Source organism: Serinus canaria, chromosome 15, assembly GCF_022539315.1.
Source record: "Serinus canaria isolate serCan28SL12 chromosome 15, serCan2020, whole genome shotgun sequence".
Taxonomy (NCBI): domain Eukaryota; kingdom Metazoa; phylum Chordata; class Aves; order Passeriformes; family Fringillidae; genus Serinus; species Serinus canaria.
This window is the reverse complement of record NC_066329.1, coordinates 4157190-4176366: the sequence shown is the minus strand read 5'-3', so window position 1 is coordinate 4176366 and position 19177 is coordinate 4157190. Positions and strand designations below refer to the sequence as shown.

At 43.0% G+C, this 19177-nt stretch overlaps 1 protein-coding gene across 1 annotated transcript; it reads left to right on the top strand.

Moving 5' to 3' along the window:
- Positions 1 to 1267: 1267 nt before the first annotated feature.
- Positions 1268 to 18524, top strand: SUDS3 (SDS3 homolog, SIN3A corepressor complex component). Its single transcript, XM_009092310.4, has 12 exons — positions 1268 to 1478; positions 3010 to 3079; positions 3977 to 4032; positions 4350 to 4421; positions 5947 to 5966; positions 6513 to 6669; positions 8573 to 8668; positions 10434 to 10495; positions 11370 to 11391; positions 12020 to 12125; positions 16063 to 16147; positions 17770 to 18524. The coding sequence occupies exons 1-12, from the start codon at positions 1319 to 1321 to the stop codon at positions 17866 to 17868; spliced, it is 1005 nt and encodes a 334-aa protein (XP_009090558.2). The 5' UTR covers positions 1268 to 1318; the 3' UTR covers positions 17869 to 18524.
- Positions 18525 to 19177: the final 653 nt, after the last annotated feature.

The following is a 19177-nucleotide window of genomic DNA, read 5'->3' as shown; positions in this document are numbered from 1 at the left end:
TGCCCACTTTTGGCCGTGCCTGTGCCTCGTCCCCTGTTAGAGGCAATATTGACTTAAGGAAAGAGGCACGGAGCATGCTTGGCATGGGTGTTCCGAGTTAAAAATTGTCAGTCTGGGCAAACAGACCTTTGGGGTGATCGGCAGGAAAGCCGAGTGGCTGCGTTGCATTATCGCTGCCCCTTTGAGAACACGGTGTGACCGACCTGGTGCTGCTCTGAGCGCTGAGCACCCGGCTCGGCGGGTTGGGAGAGGCGCTGCAGGTTTTGGAGGTCAGAGCTTCAGATCAAACCCATTTCCTTCCCTTCGGTGAGGTGTTTGTAGTGCCTCAGTGAGTCAATAAGCTGTGCATGTGAGGAATGCACCTCGCAGCTGAAGGTGAGCGATTAGTGTGGCTGTGCTGGACGTGATGAGATTAATTAGTCGTTCCCAGGCGAATTAGAGCTGCAGAAATAAGATACATGAGATATTTAGTCTGAAATACCACAGTGAGGTATTTTCAGAGGGGAGTGGGATCCTGCATACGATTCTCACCACAGGACAAGTGTCTTGATCCTTAATTTTGTAGCAGTGCCCAGTCAGGAGAATAACCAGGACCTGGCAGATGTGAGGCATGTGTCCTACAAAGCTGCTGTTCACTGGCACGTGGCGCCTGATTCACCTGGGTGAGATCACAGTGCTCTCTGTGGCGGGGCTCTGCCGGGAGGAATGGGAAGTAATTTCTCTATTAAAATATAATAAATAAATAAAAAGACTACGAGTGTCCTAATGAGTCCGTCCCCACCGAGGCAAGGTTCTGCTCTGTGTCTGTATCACGGAATGGGCCAGGTTGGAAGGGATCACAGTGGGATCATCTGCTCCAGCGGGGTCATCCCAGAGCACGAGGCACAGGATTGTGCCCAGGCGGTTCTGGAACATCCCCAAAGATGGAGACTCCACGCCTTCTTTGGTCTGTGTTCTGCTGCTCGGTCACTGCACAGCGAAGAAACTCTTCCTCATCTCTAGGTGGAACTTCCTGGGCATGTTTCTGCCCGTTGCTCCCATCCCATCTCTTGGCATCTTTGAGCAGAGCCTGGTCCACGAACACGAGCCCAGGTGGCCACAAGCCGCTGAGGAGTTAAACCCCACGCCGGCACAGTCCAACCCCATTCCGCGCACTGGGCGGGGCCGGGACTCGAACCGGTAAGCCTCGGACCCGCAGGACCCGCGTTGGCCGGGCGGGGGCGCGGCGGCCCCGGCGCCGCCCGGAAGCGGAAGCGCGGCCGCGGTTCCCGCCGCGGTTGCCGAGCGGCGGCCGCTCCGTCCCGTCCCGCCCGCGGCCATGAGCGCGGCCGGGCTCGTGTCCGCGCCGCCCGCAGCCCCGCCGGGGCCGCCCGCCCCCGCCATGGCCCCCGCGCCCGACTACTACGAGGAGGAGGAGCTGGAGAGCGCCGAGGAGGAGGACGGCGAGCGGAGCGCCCGGGCCCGCGACTCCGACGAGGGTGTGTGGGGAGGGGCGGGTCGGTGCCCGGGGGCGGGGGGACGGAGCGGGGGGTCTCGTTGGGGTGGGGGGTGGAGGGGAGCGCTCCGCTCCGCACGGTGTTTGGGGAAGGGCTGGGGGCTTCAGGGGCTCGGGCGGCGAGAGCACCCCAGGGAAACAAGGAGCTGTCAGGCGGCAGCGGCTCCCCGCGGAAAAGTAAACGAGAGAAGCCGCTGGAGAGGTGGAGCTGTGGCTTCCCAGGTGAACAGGGGACAGTGGGACACGGGGGAGAGCTGGGCAGGGGACTGAGTGCGACAGCAGAGTGAAAAGAGCGGAGAAATCTAGTGTATGGGTTCTAACTCCGTGGTGTGAAGGGGAAAGGATGCACTAAGGGAGGAGAAGGACAGAAGTGTAGCACTGCAGGAGGATGTGAGCCAAGTACAAGAACCAGGGAGCGAGGGGAAGGAGGAAATTAGGTAAAACCCAGAGTAGCCAAGAGTGCAGAGGGCATAAAACGACAGATAAGGGAGATGGAGGACTCTTGGGCAGTGCCTGTTACTGGCAGCAGAGCCCTCTATCCCCTCTGGCCTGGTTATAGATGGGATAACTAAACATGCAGAGGGGACAGGGTCAGTTGGGGCTCTCCCAACAGAGTATGGAAATCCTTTGTGGTGGCCCAGACATCGAAGTACATTTCTTGCAGTTAAAAAGCTTATTGGTTTATCTTTGGTGCTTTAAATTTTATCTTACGTTTAAACTGTTTGTAGTTTAAGAAAAATCTGAGAAAGGTTTGATTTAAGGGGCTGGGCTCCCCTGGCACGTTTATATTTTAAGAAAAATCCAAGAAAGGTTTGATTTAAGGGGCTGGGCTCCCCTGCCATGTGTAGGGATTTGGCTGTGGTTTAGGTTTCTCAGCTGTACCCTGTAAAGTCTGGAGGCACTTGCCCCTCTTTGGTAAGGTAATGGATTCTTGGCTACCCACATGTTACAAATAGAAGCCTGAAAAGTCTTAGCAGCAAACTGCAATCCCACAGTGATTTACTTTATTTACAGTTTATAGTGTTTATAAAATGCAGCTATCTTTATGGCAGTGCTGGTATTTGAATGCTGCAGTACTAAGTGAAGTATAGGTGAGAAGTTCAGGTCCTAGCCAGTAACTGCTCTCTTTGTGAGACCTTTGTGGTCAACCCGAGCAGCACTGAGTGGGTGGCACTCCAGTAACAGGTTTGTGAAATGTCTTTCAGAGTCTTTAGGCTGTTTGTGTCTCACCTGTGTGTGAGTATTAATGTCGAGCCCCCCGTCTTAAATGAGGAGAAATTCCCAGGCTGAAGTTGAAGCTGTTCATGCAAAACTCACAGTTGCAGGAACATGAGATGTTTCATTTCCCTCCTGAATTCATCTCTCAGGTTGTCTTTGATGCTAAATTGCCTGAGGTTTGGGGATTTCTTTTTTGCTTGCCTGTTTCCTTGTTTTTAAGTAATTTACTACTGAGTTTGGTTTTTCTTTTTTAAATATTTTTTTAATCTTAACAAGTTGTTTTTTGCCTTGTTTAGACACTGAGGATGCCAGTGAAACAGACCTGGCAAAGCACGAGGAAGAGGACTTTGTAGAAATGAAAGAGCAGTAAGTAAACCATTCCAAATACAAATATGGTGATGTTCTATTTATTTGTGGGTTTAGGGCTATTTATTGCCTAAAACTTGGCCAAGTTATGGGCCAAGATTGGGAGTTTTCAGTGCTTACCTCAGTGGAACAGCTCCTGAGTCCATACACTTGTATTTCTGCTCTCTCCAGTTACTTTCTCTGGTCTATATAAATTCAAGGAATTAAGGGCTGCTTCTGTTTTAGGCAAAGAAATAATTATGAGTTCTGAGATCAGCTGCAAATGGATCCTGCTGCAGATAAATCCTTCAAATAAAATAAAGGCTGTGCTTTACATAAGCTGAGGAAAAGTAAAATGCCTATCCAAATGCCTTAAACAATTGAATTCTAGTCCTGAACCAGAAATTGACTTTTGGGAGACTTGAAATGGTCTGCCCTTGGTGTGTAGGAGCATTTGCAGTATTTTGAGTTCTTGCTTACTGGCAGAGACCTGTTTTTATACAGGTCAGGAGGACTTGGCCAATGTTAAACCACAGATGTGTGGTAAAAGAAATGCGGGTTTGCAGCAGCACCAGGAATAGATTTCAGTGTTTTTTTTAAGTAATGTGGGGAGCTAGTACACAGCTAATAGAACTTGACATAGTGCAAGAATGATTCTGCTGTAAAGTTTCTGATGTTTGTAGATCTAAATGTCATTTTAGGTGTCAACAAAAAAAAAATCCTAATTTATCCCAAATTTTAAACCCATTTTTAAGACAGAATGAGAACCTTTCATTGAAATAAAAGTCTTTAAGTTTGCAGTTCATTTGTTTCCTGAAGTTCTGAAAAGTTTTTGATTGTGTGTAAACATGTAACCTCAAGAGATGGTGGAATGAGCAATGTGTGCTTGGTGTTTAAAGTTTCCTGCTGTGCTTGCAGGATGTATCAGGACAAACTGGCATCTCTGAAGAGGCAGTTACAGCAGCTGCAGGAAGGTAAGCTTAGAAGAGTAGCTTTGGTTTTTATTTTCAGCACTTTTCAAATGTCATGGAAGGATGGGGGTTTTGAAGGATGGGAGCAGCATCTTTCACTGCATGTTGGCTCTCAGCTGTGCTGCAGAGTTAAAAATTTCCCATCTTTTCTCCATCTTAACTCCACTTGTAGTTAAGCCTCTCTGCTAAAACACTCCTTAAAAGGAGTAATCCACTTTCTGCAAAAGCAAGGAATGTGCTTTGGGTGGTGTCTGACTCCTTGAGGATATTTAATACTTGGGGAAAAAATAAAATGGGAATCTGCAATTCATTTCCACTAGGTACTCTTCAGGAATATCAGAAAAGGATGAAGAAGTTGGACCAGCAGTACAAAGAAAGGATAAGAAATGCAGGTAAGTGGAATTTCTCTCTGAGACACTGCAAATAACTCAAATGTGTGTTTTATATAACACTGAAGTAAAAAAGGTAATTCTGTCCTTTAAAGAAAAGGCACTTGCTGGAGCAAAGGGATCTTCGGGTACATTGTACATTGGGTTTCTCAGGGTCCACCAAACATGACAGGATCTGCCTTGATGATTTTCTTCCCTTGATCAGCATTGTTTGCTGCCTGATAAACAGTTTTACCCTTCATTTTTGTGTAGCAGCACAAGTAAAAAGATGATTCCATTGTTTCCTAACCTACAGTGTCCCACTTTGCTTTGTTGTTTCGTGGCCCCAGCTGAAGCCTTTGGGTGCCCTGTCTCCTTCAGTTTGCAGGAGTGGGAATTAGGAGCACAGGCTTTCCCCAAGATCTGTCTGTGAACAATGAGCACAGAGCATTTGCTGCTGGAACTGTTGTTCTGCAGGGCTGTGGCATGGAATGGGCTGCCTGGACTTTGGGTACCGCTCTGTTTCAAGGAGCAAAGTTAATTTTTAAAGTGCCCAGTGCTTGTCCTTCTGGGTGATTTTGTTATGTTGCTGCAGAGAAGTGGCTTGGGAATTAGATCCAGCTGCTTGCTCTCTTTCTTCTTCCCTTTCCAGTAGTTCTTACCTTGGATATTGAAGCAGGGCCTTTTACAGAAGGCATCATGTGGATATAGGAAATACAGCTGCACCTCCTTTAGCAAAATCAAGCAATTCTGTATTTCTGAAAATGCCTGGCAGAGGGAAAGGATTTGCTTGAGGAACTGAAGTGGTTTGAACAATTTCTTATTAACAGGAACCTGTCTCCTGAGATTAATTTCACTGATGATTTAGGTTGGAAAATACCTCCAAAAAGACCTTTCATATGCACTAGAGCTGCATCCTGACAGGCCTGGGCTGTTCTGATAAAATTAAGCCCCAGTGCAAACTGATATTTCTGGCTGGCCAGGAGCAGTGCTGCAGCAGCAGAGTTCTTCCACAGGAGGGCAGGTGGTGATCACTTGGAATTTTATCCAGCTGCCTTGTACTGCAGGAGTAAAGCTCTTTTATGTTGGTTTAATAAACCTCAGCATGGCAAGAACAAACAGCTTCAATTTACCTGCATTTGATTATCTACATAATGCTGCTTTCATGCTTTGTAAATAAAAGGTTTGATTTTTATTGCAGCATTCTTATATTTGGTGTATATCTGTTACTGGTTTGTTTTTTTTTTAATAATGGAGTAGTACAGTGTTGCTACTACAGCCTGAACTGAACTCAGTAGTGTGGAACAGTGGAAGCTTTTTGAGGTGACAATCTATAAAAAACCTCTAGTGACAGTGTATTTTTGTGGAACATTTTCATAGTCACTTTATTTTCAGCATAAAGCTGTGAAGTCAGAGTAGAGATTGGATAGGTACATGAATTATTTGCTTCACTTCCTCTCTTGGCTGCAATGTTCAATGGCTTAAAATGTTAAGGAAGTATTTTTGTGCAGCTTTGAAGGTAATAAATTAAGTCTTTCTTGTGTTTCAGAACTGTTCCTGCAGCTGGAAGTAAGTACTCTTAATTTATCAAAAATATGCATTAATTAAATGGAAGAGGCATAAACCTTCTTTCATCAGCCAGTATTTGAGCTTGTTTTCCCAGAAGGCTTAAAGAAATTTCCTTCCTCTGGCTGCCTTGTTGCACTTGAGATGTAGTAGAGCTTACTGCTGGTTTTACCTTAAGTAACTTCTGCACTTTGTTGTTAAAATAGAGGTAAATATTTGCAGTTGGGCTCTTGTATCTGGCTGTGCATTGGGCTGGTCAAAAAGGGCTGTTTAAGGTGATGAGTGCTGTTTATAAATCAGCAGAGCTCTCTGCTAGGGACTTGATGTGTTGTGCAACATTAAAATGTCTTTTTAAAAATCATTCTTTTGCCAATACAATAGCACTAAGTGGAATTTGGATGTTTTTCTGTAGATTGTGAATATTGATATTCTTTAGAAGCTGGGCCAGTTGTGAACTGAAAAGCTGATCAATAAAGCATTTGAAAAGCTGTTGTGATATCATTAACTTGAGTCCTTAATTAACCTTCTTGCTCCTTGGGTTTGCATTAGACAGATCAGGTGGAGAAAAATTATGTGAAGGAAAAAAAAGCAGCAGCAAAGGAGTTTGAAGATAAGAAAATTGAGCTGAAGGAAAATCTGATAGCAGAGTTGGAAGAGAAGAAGAAGATGATTGAGAATGAAAAGCTAACCATGGAATTAACAGGAGGTAAAGAAGATAAGCACCTGTCATTTGTGTTATCCACTCTGCTCCTGCTCAGGAGAAGAGCTGTAAAGATGTCAGTGCTGGTTTACACAGCTGGTGGGAGATGCCAGGAGGGGCAGAGCACGAATTGATGGCCTTTTAATGGAGGAAGCAGCTCAAAAATCAGTTAATTGTTGACAGGTGAATCAAGCAGTGCCAGTGGAGCAGCAGAGGGGATGATGGCCTTGCTTATATGCAGGGAGAGAGGCTGCTTTGGTTCCCTGGTGTAGCAATAAAACTGAGATATGTCACAGTATTGGCCTCGCCAGTGATGCCAGCTTGTAAAGCTGTGCCCTTTCCTTGCTGCAGGAGTGGTGGTCAAGCAGTTGAAGAAAGCCAAACAATAAAGGTTGAAATCTGCTGCTTAAAGCCAGAAAACAAAGATTTGTGGGTTACATTTATGTCCAGACTCAAAATTTATATTAAATGGACAGATTTCTTTGAGACAGTTGGTACCCCTGGTGCCTTGCAGTGCTCTGTGGTGGTGCACACAGGGGAGCTAAGTCAAGGGTTAATTATTCCTGCAGGATTCTGTTCCTGTGATGCTGAACCAAAAGTCTGCTTTGATGTTCTTTGAGAGCAGCTCCCTCACTTCATGGACTCACTTCATAGTGTGGTTTTGTTGCTGAGGCCTGTCCATGACTTACACCCTTCATATTTTTCTTGCATAGTATCTACAGGTTCTGTATTAACTAATAATACAGGTTCTGTATTAACTAATAATATTCAGAAGTGAGAATTAAACCCTGTTTTGCAGTATTAAATGGTGCTCTTGGCTTAATATAAACTCTTAGGGCTGATGTGGACTGGAAAGCATCTTGAGGTATGCTGTTTCCTTGGTAACTTTTATTTATTTACGAAATCTGGTCTTGTGGTCATCCTTGTTCACCCTTTGGATGAGGAGAGAAGGAATTTGGTGTATTTGGCACATGCAGAGCTGCTAAAGGTCTCTGTGTCTAGTGGGATCCAAAGGGGCTTCCCAGATGGAAATGCTTCCCAGGGGGTGATCTGGGGGTGCTTAGAGATGAGCCAGTAAATCTCAGCACAGAGACAGGGATGATGTATTTGGCATTTATGGTGGGTGTGGTCTCTTGGCTGCCAGTTCAACATACTTTGATGAATTAAGGAATGAGTTGTGAGAGTTTAGTGGAGTTGTTCAGTAAAGGTTATCTGTAGGCACTTGGACAAACTTAAGTTCAGATAATTACTTGGTGATGAGACCGGTGTTTTAAGTTTTTAACAGACTTTCTTCTTTCTCCCCAGTGCATATGCTGCAGTTTACTTCCTGTCAACTGCTGCTCTGTGTGTTATTAATTAGGCTCATTTCAATAATCATTCTTAGGTAATCTGAATTTAAATACTGTTTGTTTGAAATCACTGCAGCAGACTTGTATCAGTCTTCAATGCAGAAATTTTCTCTAATCTTTTGACAAAGCTGTTTTTCTGCCTTGAAGATGAGAGAGCAATTGATTTGTAGCTGATGTTTTACATGCTATTAATGATCTGAGTGTGGCTGGGAAAGAACTCCATGAGCTTGGCCTTTTAAATCTGTTCCCAAGCAGATAGGGTGAGCATGAAAGGAACTTGCCTTGAATCCTTGTAGCATCATTGTGCTGCTTATCAGTACCTGGAGCAGCTGGAAACATGGCATTGCAGTACTGGCACTGAACAGTGACCTGATGGGAGAGAACTTGGATTCATTGTCAGCGCTTCCGTGCTGGAAGCTAGCACACACACACACAAAAAAAAATCCAATTTGCTGAATGAAAGAGGGCAGATTATTTTCCCTGTGCCTTGTATAGAAAGCTGCTGCTGCTTACTCCTTTCTCTCTGGTCTTATCAGCTCTCCAACTTCATTTCTCTCCAGATTCAATGGAGGTGAAGCCCATTATGACGAGGAAACTGAGACGGCGACCAAATGATCCAGTTCCCATCCCAGACAAGAGGAGGAAACCTGCCCCTGATATCCTTCCCTGGAGTCACTGCTGGGTTTGCAGCCCCTGTGCTACCCACACCTTGGTTGTTTTGTACAGCAAGGAAAAGGAAATTAAATGCCAGGATCAGATTTTAACCTGGGGAATACTGAAGCACATTTGTCATGTATAATATGTGCTAAAGCAAATACCAGCAGTTATACAATTCAATATATGTATATGTTTGGAGACCCCTTGGTATCCCAATTTAATCTTTACAATATCATGAGATAGCTTTTTTTTGTCAGTGAGAATAGTTTGAATTCTGCAGGCAATTTATTTCACAAAAGAAAAACTTTAAAAGAACATTTTTTATATATATATATATATATATATATATATATATATATATATGTATATGTATATGCTATGCTGAGATAATTGATTCCATAGATAGTAAATGGCTTTTTACATGAGCCAGAGCTTTTCTCATTTCAAGACGTGACAAAGCATTTACCAGAAAGATCACATTTGTCATATCCAAATAGTTTTTCCATTTCTGATAAAAGCTTCAGATCTCTAATCCAGAGATGCATAGCAAAAGCAAGGATGCTAGATTTGTTCTTTGAATAAGAAAAGATGAAGATTCATCTTGTTTTCATGTATCACAAGAGACAGAAAACATGTCTGTGTAATCCTTAGGATCTGCCTTGCTGCATGTCTCAAAATTAAAATGTTCCTTGGCTTCTGGAAATATGTTTTTAGCTCCTCTGTGATGATAGGCACTTTTTCTATTTGTGTATTAAATTCACCTGGAGAGGAAGGCAAGGATATTTGCTTTGCAGGGGCTTCTTATTAGATTCTAAACCTGTATGTCTTAGATTAAAAAAACTTATCTGAGTGACTCTCATTTTCTGAAGGCACTATCAAACCTTGAACTTTTGGAGTTCATGCAGGATGGTCATGAGCATCTCCAGTTTCAATTAACCTCTTTCTGGTTGGAGATTCTGCTCACTCTTTCAGGAAAAAAAAGTCATTTATTAGTGCCCCTATCTCATCCAAAATAAATGAGTTTCATAGTGAACATGACCTGCTAATTGAGCATGATACAGCAACCACACAGTGAAAATCTCTGCCTTTGCTCACTGGGAGAGGATTAAAGTCCATCAAAACTAAAATCCTTGAAATGCAGCCCAGCAATTGTTAACTTTAGTGTGATACTTTTGGCTAAACACTTTTATGAAGAAACAAAAGTACAGCAGAGCTCTAATAAGACTGTAATACACTAATTTCTATTTTCAGAGGTTTTGGGTTTTTTTCCAAAAAAAAACCCAAAACCTCTGAAAATAGAAATTAGTTAGGTTTTGGGTTTTTTTCCAAAAGGTGCATTGTAGGCTCTTATTTATCCCCAACCACACAAAGTTTTATTTAACTGGGTTTAGGTAGGATTTATCTTCATTGTAGAAAACCTGAAGTGAGTCTGTTGTTTCAGCTCACAGATTCTTCTCTACAGAAATAAAAGATTAAAAACACTGAAAATGCTGGTGCTTGATGCTTCCCTGAAGTAAATGTCAGTGCACTAAAGGTTTTTCATTGATGGTTGTGTCTGAATGAGGTAAAATGATTTTGCACTCTGCTGCTAAGATGGTGGGGATGGACTTGTATTCATTCCTCTGACATAAAAAAAAGCTCAAGTAAGACATTTATTAAAATCCTGGAAACCTTTTGGCTTGCATTTACTCAAGTGAAATGTCATTGACCTTTAATTTTTAGCCTTGCTTGTCAAGAGCTTATGGAAACCTTAATTCTGGATACCTCAGCTAAATTATTTGTTGACTGATGAGCAAATAATGGAGGACCTAAGGACACTGAATAAGGTAGGGATTGTTGCTTGACTGTATTTCTTCATTTTCAAGAGAAGGCACATGCTTTCTCCTGAAGAGAACAGAGCTCTCTTTAATGTTCATTTTTGAGATGTGGCACTATTTCATCCCTGTAGGCTTTCTGAAGTAGCACAAGAAAAGCTTAAGCAAGATGGTATCTCCTCTTTTTCATTGAGGTTTAATTAACCTAATTTGAATGACTGTTACCTTTTGTGTGAACCAAGGGATGAGCTATGTTAAGGAGTTTCTTCCTCATGGCTGAGCAGATGTCAATGTGTTTTTCTGGGAGATCACAGGCTGACTTTAGTTTAAGCCTTAGTGTGGGGTAGGATTTTTTCATTAATTTTTTTTCTCCCTGCTGTCACAATATTCCAGCAAGCTGGATAGGGGGCAATGTGCATGTTTATAATTTTTTCTGGCTTTGATTAACATATTGTTTTCTTGCTGAACACTTGAAGGCTTATCTAATTTCTCAGAATATAAGCTGCTCATTAAGGCATTTTGAGGAAGGTAGTGGAACATTGGTTTTGTGCCAGCTGTTGAGGTTTCTCTAATGATTTGGCTCCTGTATTTTGTGTACCCTGGGAAATGCTGTATCACATTCAAAAATAGTGTGTTAGATGGGTTGGCCTCATTGGAGTGAGTTGTCTGAATGCTCTCAAGGTCAGTTTTTTGGCCTTTTGGATCATTATACTGATGATCTGCACCTTTGGCTGTTCAGAGCACACTGGTTATGTGTTATGCCACTTAACAGAGCATTTAAAATAGAAATATTCAGAGTGTGGAAAGTAACATATCTGAAGTTATCAGTGCAGCTTCTGTGGCTCCTGTCAGATCTCTAACCCTGCTTTGCTCTCTTCCCATGCAGCTTAAATCACCCAAGAGACCAGGTGAGTTACAGATGCAGTGGAACTTGTTCATGGGGTGCTGCTCTGAGCAGAGAATGGCACTGCAGATGTTTGGCTCTGCAACTGCTGTTGGTCAGGGATGGGAGGGGGGCATGAGCATCTTTGATGGCTGAAACATTTGGGCATGGGACAATCCAGCTGGGAAAAGAGATTTTTCCTTTATAGTCAGGTGCATCTGGGCACCTTGTCTGCTTGTCAGCTCCATTGAGGGATTGACCACTGGTGGTTTTATGCCTCCAGCTCTCTAGATGAGCCTATACATTTTATTTCAAGACAGAGTGGGACTAACTTGCCTCAGTAATTTTGATCATATTTAACTAATTAACTGTGAATTATAACTAAAACAAAATCAAGGACATACTGTCCATCACTTACCCATAAATGTTTTTTCACATAAGTGCTGTATTTCAGTGAATATTTTAATTCAAGGCAGAGGTCAAGTTACTCGTCTCAATATATAATATTTTCCTGATGGATATTTGAGTTTGCAGCTTTCTCTGCTTGCTATTTCTGCACACACAACCTTACTGACTGCAGTTTTGCAGTCAGATGTGCTGCTGTGAGATGGGCACGTGCTGATCTTTAACCAGAGTGTCTCTGCTGTTCCCAGCCTCCCCCTCCTCTCCTGAGCACCTCCCAGCTACACCAGCAGAGTCTCCAGCACAGAGATTTGAAGCTCGGATAGAAGATGGCAAACTCTACTATGACAAGAGATGGTGAGTCCTGGGGAGTTTTTATTTCCATCAGTCTGTCTTGTGTTGTCTTGTGAGGAGGCAGAGGCTGCAGAGAGAAATGGCTTTGAGCAAAGAATTGGTGGACAAAATGCTGTAGGGCAGAGGTTTGCTGCTCCCTCCACAAGCTCATCATGGGCCCAGTAAAGCAGAGGGGATGATGGAATGTTCACACCCTGCAGGCTTTCAGAGATAACTGGTGGCTCCAATAAAAGGAGACTTGAATCTTTTCCATGGCCCACTGTGGCACTTAGGAAGTCAAATCTAATTAGAGGTAGGAGAGGCACCAACAGCCACAGGGAGTTGTGACTGAAGCTGCCCAGTTTGGACACAGGCACTCCATGATTTGTCAGCAACACTCCCATTTCTGAGCTTCATATTTGTGCCCAGCATTCCACAAGGTGGCAGAAGAAATGTCATCCACCAGCTGCTCAGGATGAAAGATGCTTCTAATAAATCCAAATAACCTTTAAAGATCAAACCCACCTGGGAGAGGCAACTTCAGAATTGCTGATTGGATTTATCTCTGTTGAGTTTTATGGCCATACAGCTGTACAAGCCTCACAAAACACAAGGAAAATATTAAATTCTGCAGAGGAAACTTAGATGTTAAACTTAATCCATGAGACTTGCAAACCTGGATAATCAAAGGGGCAATCTTAAACTTGAGCAGAAAACAATTTGCTTTCAAAAAGTCATCTGCTTATTTGTAGCCTACCTCAGTGTTCTGGTGGCTCAGAACAAGTGATGAGGCTGTAATTTTATCACAGAAGTAGGTGTGAAGCTGGTTTTTTTTACACAGCAATCCCCTTGGCCAGTTGGTCAGTTTTTCTTTCTGACTGAGGTTTAATTGAGAGTTCAGTGTACACAGATCTGATAAAAGCTGCTCCCTCAGTTTAAACATTCATGAAGTGTGAAGCAGATAGGAACTGAACAGGCTACTTATTTCACAGATTCATCAAGGTTTTTAGGGGTTTTTTTTTGCTTTTATAATTTTTTTGTGTGTGTAAAGTGACTATCCCCAGGATATATTTGGATGAATAAACTCTTCAGAATTTTGAAGCATATGGAGTACTTGAAAAGTGTTCATGAGTAAAAAAAGAAAGGAAAAAAAAAAGGCATCTGAAGTAATCTGTCAGTAAAGCTCAAAACTTCTCATTAAATTTAAACCTGGAAGAGCTTCAGTGAGCCCAGAACCTCAGCAAAGCACCAGCTCTCTCTGAAGGGTAACTGGCTGTGGCATAAAGCACTTAACAGATATTTTCACCTTGCTGAATTCCCTTGTCATGGGGGTCTTGCTGTCAGGAATTCCAGTTGTTGTCTTTCCTGGCTGCCTTGTTCTAATGCTGTTTTAAGATCAGTATCTTATATTTTTTTTGGTTGTAATTATCCTGCTTAGATTTTTTTTTTGATTGATAATAAGTAATAGTACTTGTGCAAAGTACCTGGTGTTTTGAAATAATGAAGTAACTGTTGGTAGTGGGAGGGTCATTCTTCCTAAGGTGCATAAAGAATGCTGGCATGCACAGAAATCCTAAACCTGACAGCCCAGGAATGACTTTCTCTATTTCCTGATGCAGCCCTGCATGACAATTTACTGAAAACAGGGAATGTTTAATGCCAGTAATGAACCCCCTGAAGTCTTGCAGAGACATTTCAGACATCTCCAGAGTGGAGTGTTTCAGGTGAATGTGGAATTAGACTCAGTTTTTTAATCCTCAAAGCTCTGTGCTCCCCCATCAAATCCTAAACCACAGTTCACTGTAAAGCAACCATCTTTTTGCTCTTAGCTGTGCTGCATTCAGTAAAGCAGAGGGATTTCTTTCAATCTTCTGATGGAGTTGCAGTTGGAAATCTTGGCCTTTCAGTTAAATATTTTATAGCAGGAAATGGAATTATTTCTGCTTGCCTCACTTGGTGTGTTTTACCTACTGCAACAGTGACTTGTTTGGCTCTGCTTTCTTGAATGCCAACTTAAACCCCATTGCATTTTTCATCTGAGGTAACTTCCTCAGTCCTATCCCTCTGTGGATAAATAAATTTGGCAAAAGGGTGAGACATGACCAGGGAACTGATGCACCAGGGTGCTGTGCCTCCAGCTGCCCTGTCTCTGTGAGTGTGAGACAGGTGAGACAGCTCTTCAGTGAAACACTGCTGACTTGGCTCTTTGCCTTTTCTGGGCACAATTAGCATTAATTTATTGATGGAGTCATTCATGGTGTGAAATCCAAGGGCTGAATGAAGCCTCTGACACCTCTGTGTCATCAGCTTTGGAATTCACTGGTAATCAGAAATTGCAAGTGGGGGAAATAATTCCTTGTCTGTGTGGGCACAGCTAACGCTTGAGAGCTGTTGTTCGCACTGGCTTCTCCTGCACTCCTGCTGATTGTATCAAGATCAAAACACTTGCTTAAGTACTCACAGCATGGCATGGTAGGGCACTGCTGGACTGAGATTCTTGTCTCATCTTAGTGAGGCCTGGGGTTTGCAGCAGCTTATTGAGTTCCTTTGTATCACTTAATGACATCTGGACTTGCTAAACTGAGATTTTTTTTTTTTTTTTTTTTTTTTTGGCTCAGATCATTGTTGCTTTGCATTGCCCTGGAGCCCACTGACATTGTTTCTGTCAAAAAGAGGGAGAAAGACACCTGTGTCCAGCCATTGTTTTAAAGGCTGCAGGATTTAGGGATTTTTTATTCCCCCACCCCCCCATGGGTAATGAGTATGTTTGGAAGGCTCAAAGCTGACACTCATTCCAGCTACTGGCAAGCACTGTGAAAATTCTGAGTGCAAAATTTTCCAGTAGGAAGAGATTGTGGAATAAACCCTTGGAAGACTTCCACATGTACAGTATGGTTATTGTAGAAATAACTGTAAAGTTTCAATAAATCCATGTATTTTGCAAATGGCAGCCAGGCTGCAGGGGGTTGCACTGGGTGGCTACTGAGGGAATATCTGTGCAGGGATTCTGCAGCTTGGATTGCCCAGATAAAATCATGATTACGGGAAAGGTGGAAATACAGTCATGCTTTTATAACTGTAAAGTATTTTGGTGCTTGCTTGATTAAGATGATTTACTTACAAATCACCTGTTCCAGTGTAATTAGTTCTGCCTGTGGAAGAGAATGAGGCAGAATGAACAGGAAGTGGGGGTTTGGGGCTGGCACACTGCAGCACTTGGAGAAATGTGGGCTGTGAAAGAGAGCAGTCCATGGAATCAAATCCAGAGTTAGGAATTTCAAAGTCTTTGTTTTATACACAGTGTGTTAAGAACAATATAGAGCTTAAAATATGATCTAGAATGGGATGAAATGGTTATGTTTAGTCATGGACTCCTTATGGCAGATATTTACAGCTCATTACGGAGTCAGTTACCCATTAGTTACCATTTTGGCTATTTTCACACAATAGGACAGCATTGGAAATTTGAGGTCTCATTAAACAATGCACAGGCTGCACTGATTGAGGGTAATCCACTTGTGGTGGTGGTGGTGCTCTGCTGATTCTGTATTGGGGAACAACTTGATTGTCTGTGATTTGCTCTGTCATATTTTGTCAGGCAAAATAAGGAGTTGCCTTCTGAAATCCATCCTGAGTCTGAAATGGGAAAGGCTGCTTGGATTAACCCTTTAAGCCTGGGTGTGTTGTCAGTCACTGTTCCCCTGGCCTGTGGCTGGGGCTCTGCCTCTCCCCCTTGCAGTTGTGAAATCTGCTTTCAGCACCCTTCAGTGCAGAGTTGAATGTGAGTTAAGACTCCTGCATTTCAGAATTCCATTAATGCAGGGTGTATGTGTATGATCAGATCACCACTATCTTGCAGAGTTTTGTGGAAAGAAAGGCAGACTTCAAATTTACTCTGTCCAGCTTTATCAATAATGGATTCATACATTTCCTTTTTATTTCTTTTTTTTCCATTTTGCAGGTACCACAAGAGCCAAGCTATTTACCTGGAGTCTAAAGAAAACACGAAGATCAGCTGTGTGATCAGTTCTGTGGGTGCCAACGAGGTTGTGGCTGCTTCTATTTGTCAGCAGAGGGGGGAGAGACATGGGTTTAGTAAGGGCTGAAGATTGATACCTGTCTGGGGTGTAAAGAAAGCTGAAGCCAAGATAAAACTGACTTGAGAAATCTCTTTTTGAGATGGGAAGAGACTTGCATTTTTTCTGAAGGATAATCCTGTGTTTTGCTAGCTCCTGCAGCAGTTGGGCAAAGGGGGCACTTTGGTTTTTGCTTGCGGATTCCAGACACTTCAGGGAAAGAAATAATAGATTTGAGTGCACTTCTCCTCAATCAGCCAATAAAGGAACTTTAATTTGTTGTGGCAGCTAAGGGAAAGCACTTTATTTTCCCCAGAATGAGTTGCATGTAGGATCTGTTTGTGTCACAGCTGTTCCCTTGCAGTGGCAGTTGTGGCACTCAGTTGTTCAGATAAAAGCAGTGGTAGTGTGCTTATGGGTGCATTAAAATTTGTTAAAAGTTATTATTGTAATTTAGCAAAACTAATGTATCATTCCATCATACTGTGTGGAATATAAAATGGTGCATGTTTGTTTCCTACAGTTGCTCAAAGTTTATGGATTTTTGAATTATTTTGGCAAGCAAAACTTGCCAAATCCTTGGAAATGTTGCGTTTGGGAGATTATTATCAATGAATGTTGATTTTAATTTCTCTGGAGAAATAATTGAAGTAGAAATCCTGGCAAATACTAAATTCATTTTATATTAAGGGATCCTGTTAGTAGAGTCAATTTAGAACTAAAATAATAGAGTTAAATCAGTTTACTTGCCAGGCCTGTAACTGATATATGAAGAAAAAGAAAGTTTAGGTTAAATCACAGGCCAACATAACTTTATAATCCTTTGAATTGGGAAATATTGGGCTTTTCTCCTAAAACACTGCAGTACTAAGGAGTGGATAATTCTTACTCAGTGTATTTATTTAAATATGTTGAAATGCATTAGAAGGCTATAATGCAGAGGAAATTGCTCAGACTTGATTTTTAAAGTACAGGTTTTTAGATCTAAACACCTTGAAGGTGATTTCAAAAACTCTGGAGTGGCTGCCTTGGTGGCAGCAATTTGTCTTGTGGCACGTGGTGTGAATCCTTCCATGCAGGTGCTTAAAAGAGAGGCCCTTTTATCTCCAGACACAATTTCTGTGGTACATGGTGGGAAATGCTTCGTGGAACTGAATCAGAATAAGCTTTTCATTTGACTAATAGTTACTTGTCTGGGCAAATCCCAGGATAGATAATTTTATCATCTGTGGATCTAGAGAGACTTAGTCTTGATTAGGCAAAGCTCAGTGCCACGGCTCTGTTGTGAGCTGTCGCAGGAGGAACCAGCTTTCCTGATGGTGCTTGAAAGAGTCATTTTTCTCGAGGGCTGTTTTGAGCAGGAAGTTAAGGAGGTGAAGTTAGACACCTTATTTCATTTCCTACTCAGGTTGCAAATGCCTCACGTGGGGAGGGAGAGGGGATTAACCTCATTGATCTGTGCCCCTGAAGGGCTCAGCTCCGACACTGAGACACGGAGTTAATTTGTCCGTGTGCTGCTTGCTGTGAGTTTTCCCTTTTTCTCCCCTAATTCATCTTCCTGCCCCATTCTTTCTGCCCTTCCTCTCCTGCAGATCTGGGTGAGGAAAACCAGCGACAGCACCAAGATGAGGATCTACCTGGGGCAGCTGCAGCGGGGCGTGTTCGTGATCCGCCGGCGCTCGGCCACCTGACTCTGCTCTGCCCTGTCCTGGTTTCTGTCACATCACCAAACCAAACCTCTGCCAGGGGCTCACAGGCTGCTCACTCCTCCCAGCAGCAGGGAACAGTCCTGACCTCTGACGAGACACTTTGTGGCTGGCCACATTATCCCCAGTAGTCCTTAAACCTTTAGTGATGCCCAAGCACTGCCCTGGACTATTTCTGGATTTTGCATCAAGCTTCTGTACGCTCTCTTTGTATTTTGAGTGACTGAGAAGACTTGGCATCATCCTCCTTTTTGTTGTTGTTTTGTGGTCCACTGATGGGACTCGTGTGTCACAAACGTCATCATCATGTTTCTGTTGGGAGTCAGACCAGTGGAAGAAGCTTTGCTTGTCAAGACCTGAGGTTATTTGTGCTTTTTGGCCTTGTTTTCCTGCAAGGCTCAGGATTTTGGGCAAAAGATGAATCCTGCCAGGTTTCATCTGCAGCTGAGAGATGCCTCCAGAATACCTGGTGCACCACATCAGCTTTATTGGATGGACTGTTGGAAGACTGGAGACTTTTTTTAGGATGGTGTGAACAGCTCAGAAACTGCTGAAATACAGTGATTTTAATGTAGCTCAGAGTCACGCGTGGTTAGTCAGAAGCTTCCGTTTCTCTTCACATTAAAGACCCCTTTAACGAACCAGCAGAGTATGTCTGTTTGCTGATATAATTAGCTGGGATAGGTGGATGACTAAATGAAAGGACTAATTACCTGGATTTTGCAGATAGCAAGGCTGTATGAACTCTGTGTGTGTCTATAACCACTCAGAGATGTAAAGAGGCAAACGATCAATTTCACTTTTCCACTGATGCTCAGAATCACAGGTTGTGATGGGATCCTGCTGACAGGAGATCTGTAGTATCCTCCCAAGGATCCTGGTACAGAGTAGGAAGTGGCCTTGACATGCTGTCAGCTGGAACCTTCATTCCCTGAGAAATTCTGCAAAGAAGAACTCTTGAAGGCTGTTTTAATTGCTGGAGGTAACACTGGGTTTCTACACTTGCCCTCCTGCAGCACAAGTGAAAATGCCCAAATAATGACATTAAAGTGCTCCCTAGGTGTTTAAAGACGTGCCTCTGGCATTCCTTTATTATTCCCAGTCATTTGCTGATGGCTGGAAGCACCAGTGCCACCAGTGTGACTGCCTTGGCAGGAGCCACATGGTGCCCTGGCAGCACTGTCACATCTCCACCTTCTGTGCAGAACAACTTCGTGCTCCTTTTGATTACTAATCAAAAAGTTGTAAACTCTGTCTTTCTCAATCTCTCTCACTTTGAGACGTCTTCTGGTTT

What these genes read in the sequence shown, in the direction of transcription:
- SUDS3 (XM_009092310.4), top strand. Translation starts at nt 1,319, where the DNA reads ATGAGCGCGGCCGGGCTCGTGTCCGCGCCGCCCGCAGCCCCGCCGGGG. An exon ending in AACTGTTCCTGCAGCTGGAA is followed by an intron (nt 5,967 to 6,512) that starts GTAAGTACTCTT and finishes GGTTTGCATTAG; the next exon opens with ACAGATCAGGTGGAGAAAAA. An exon ending in GTTCTGTGGGTGCCAACGAG is followed by an intron (nt 16,148 to 17,769) that starts GTTGTGGCTGCT and finishes CCTCTCCTGCAG; the next exon opens with ATCTGGGTGAGGAAAACCAG.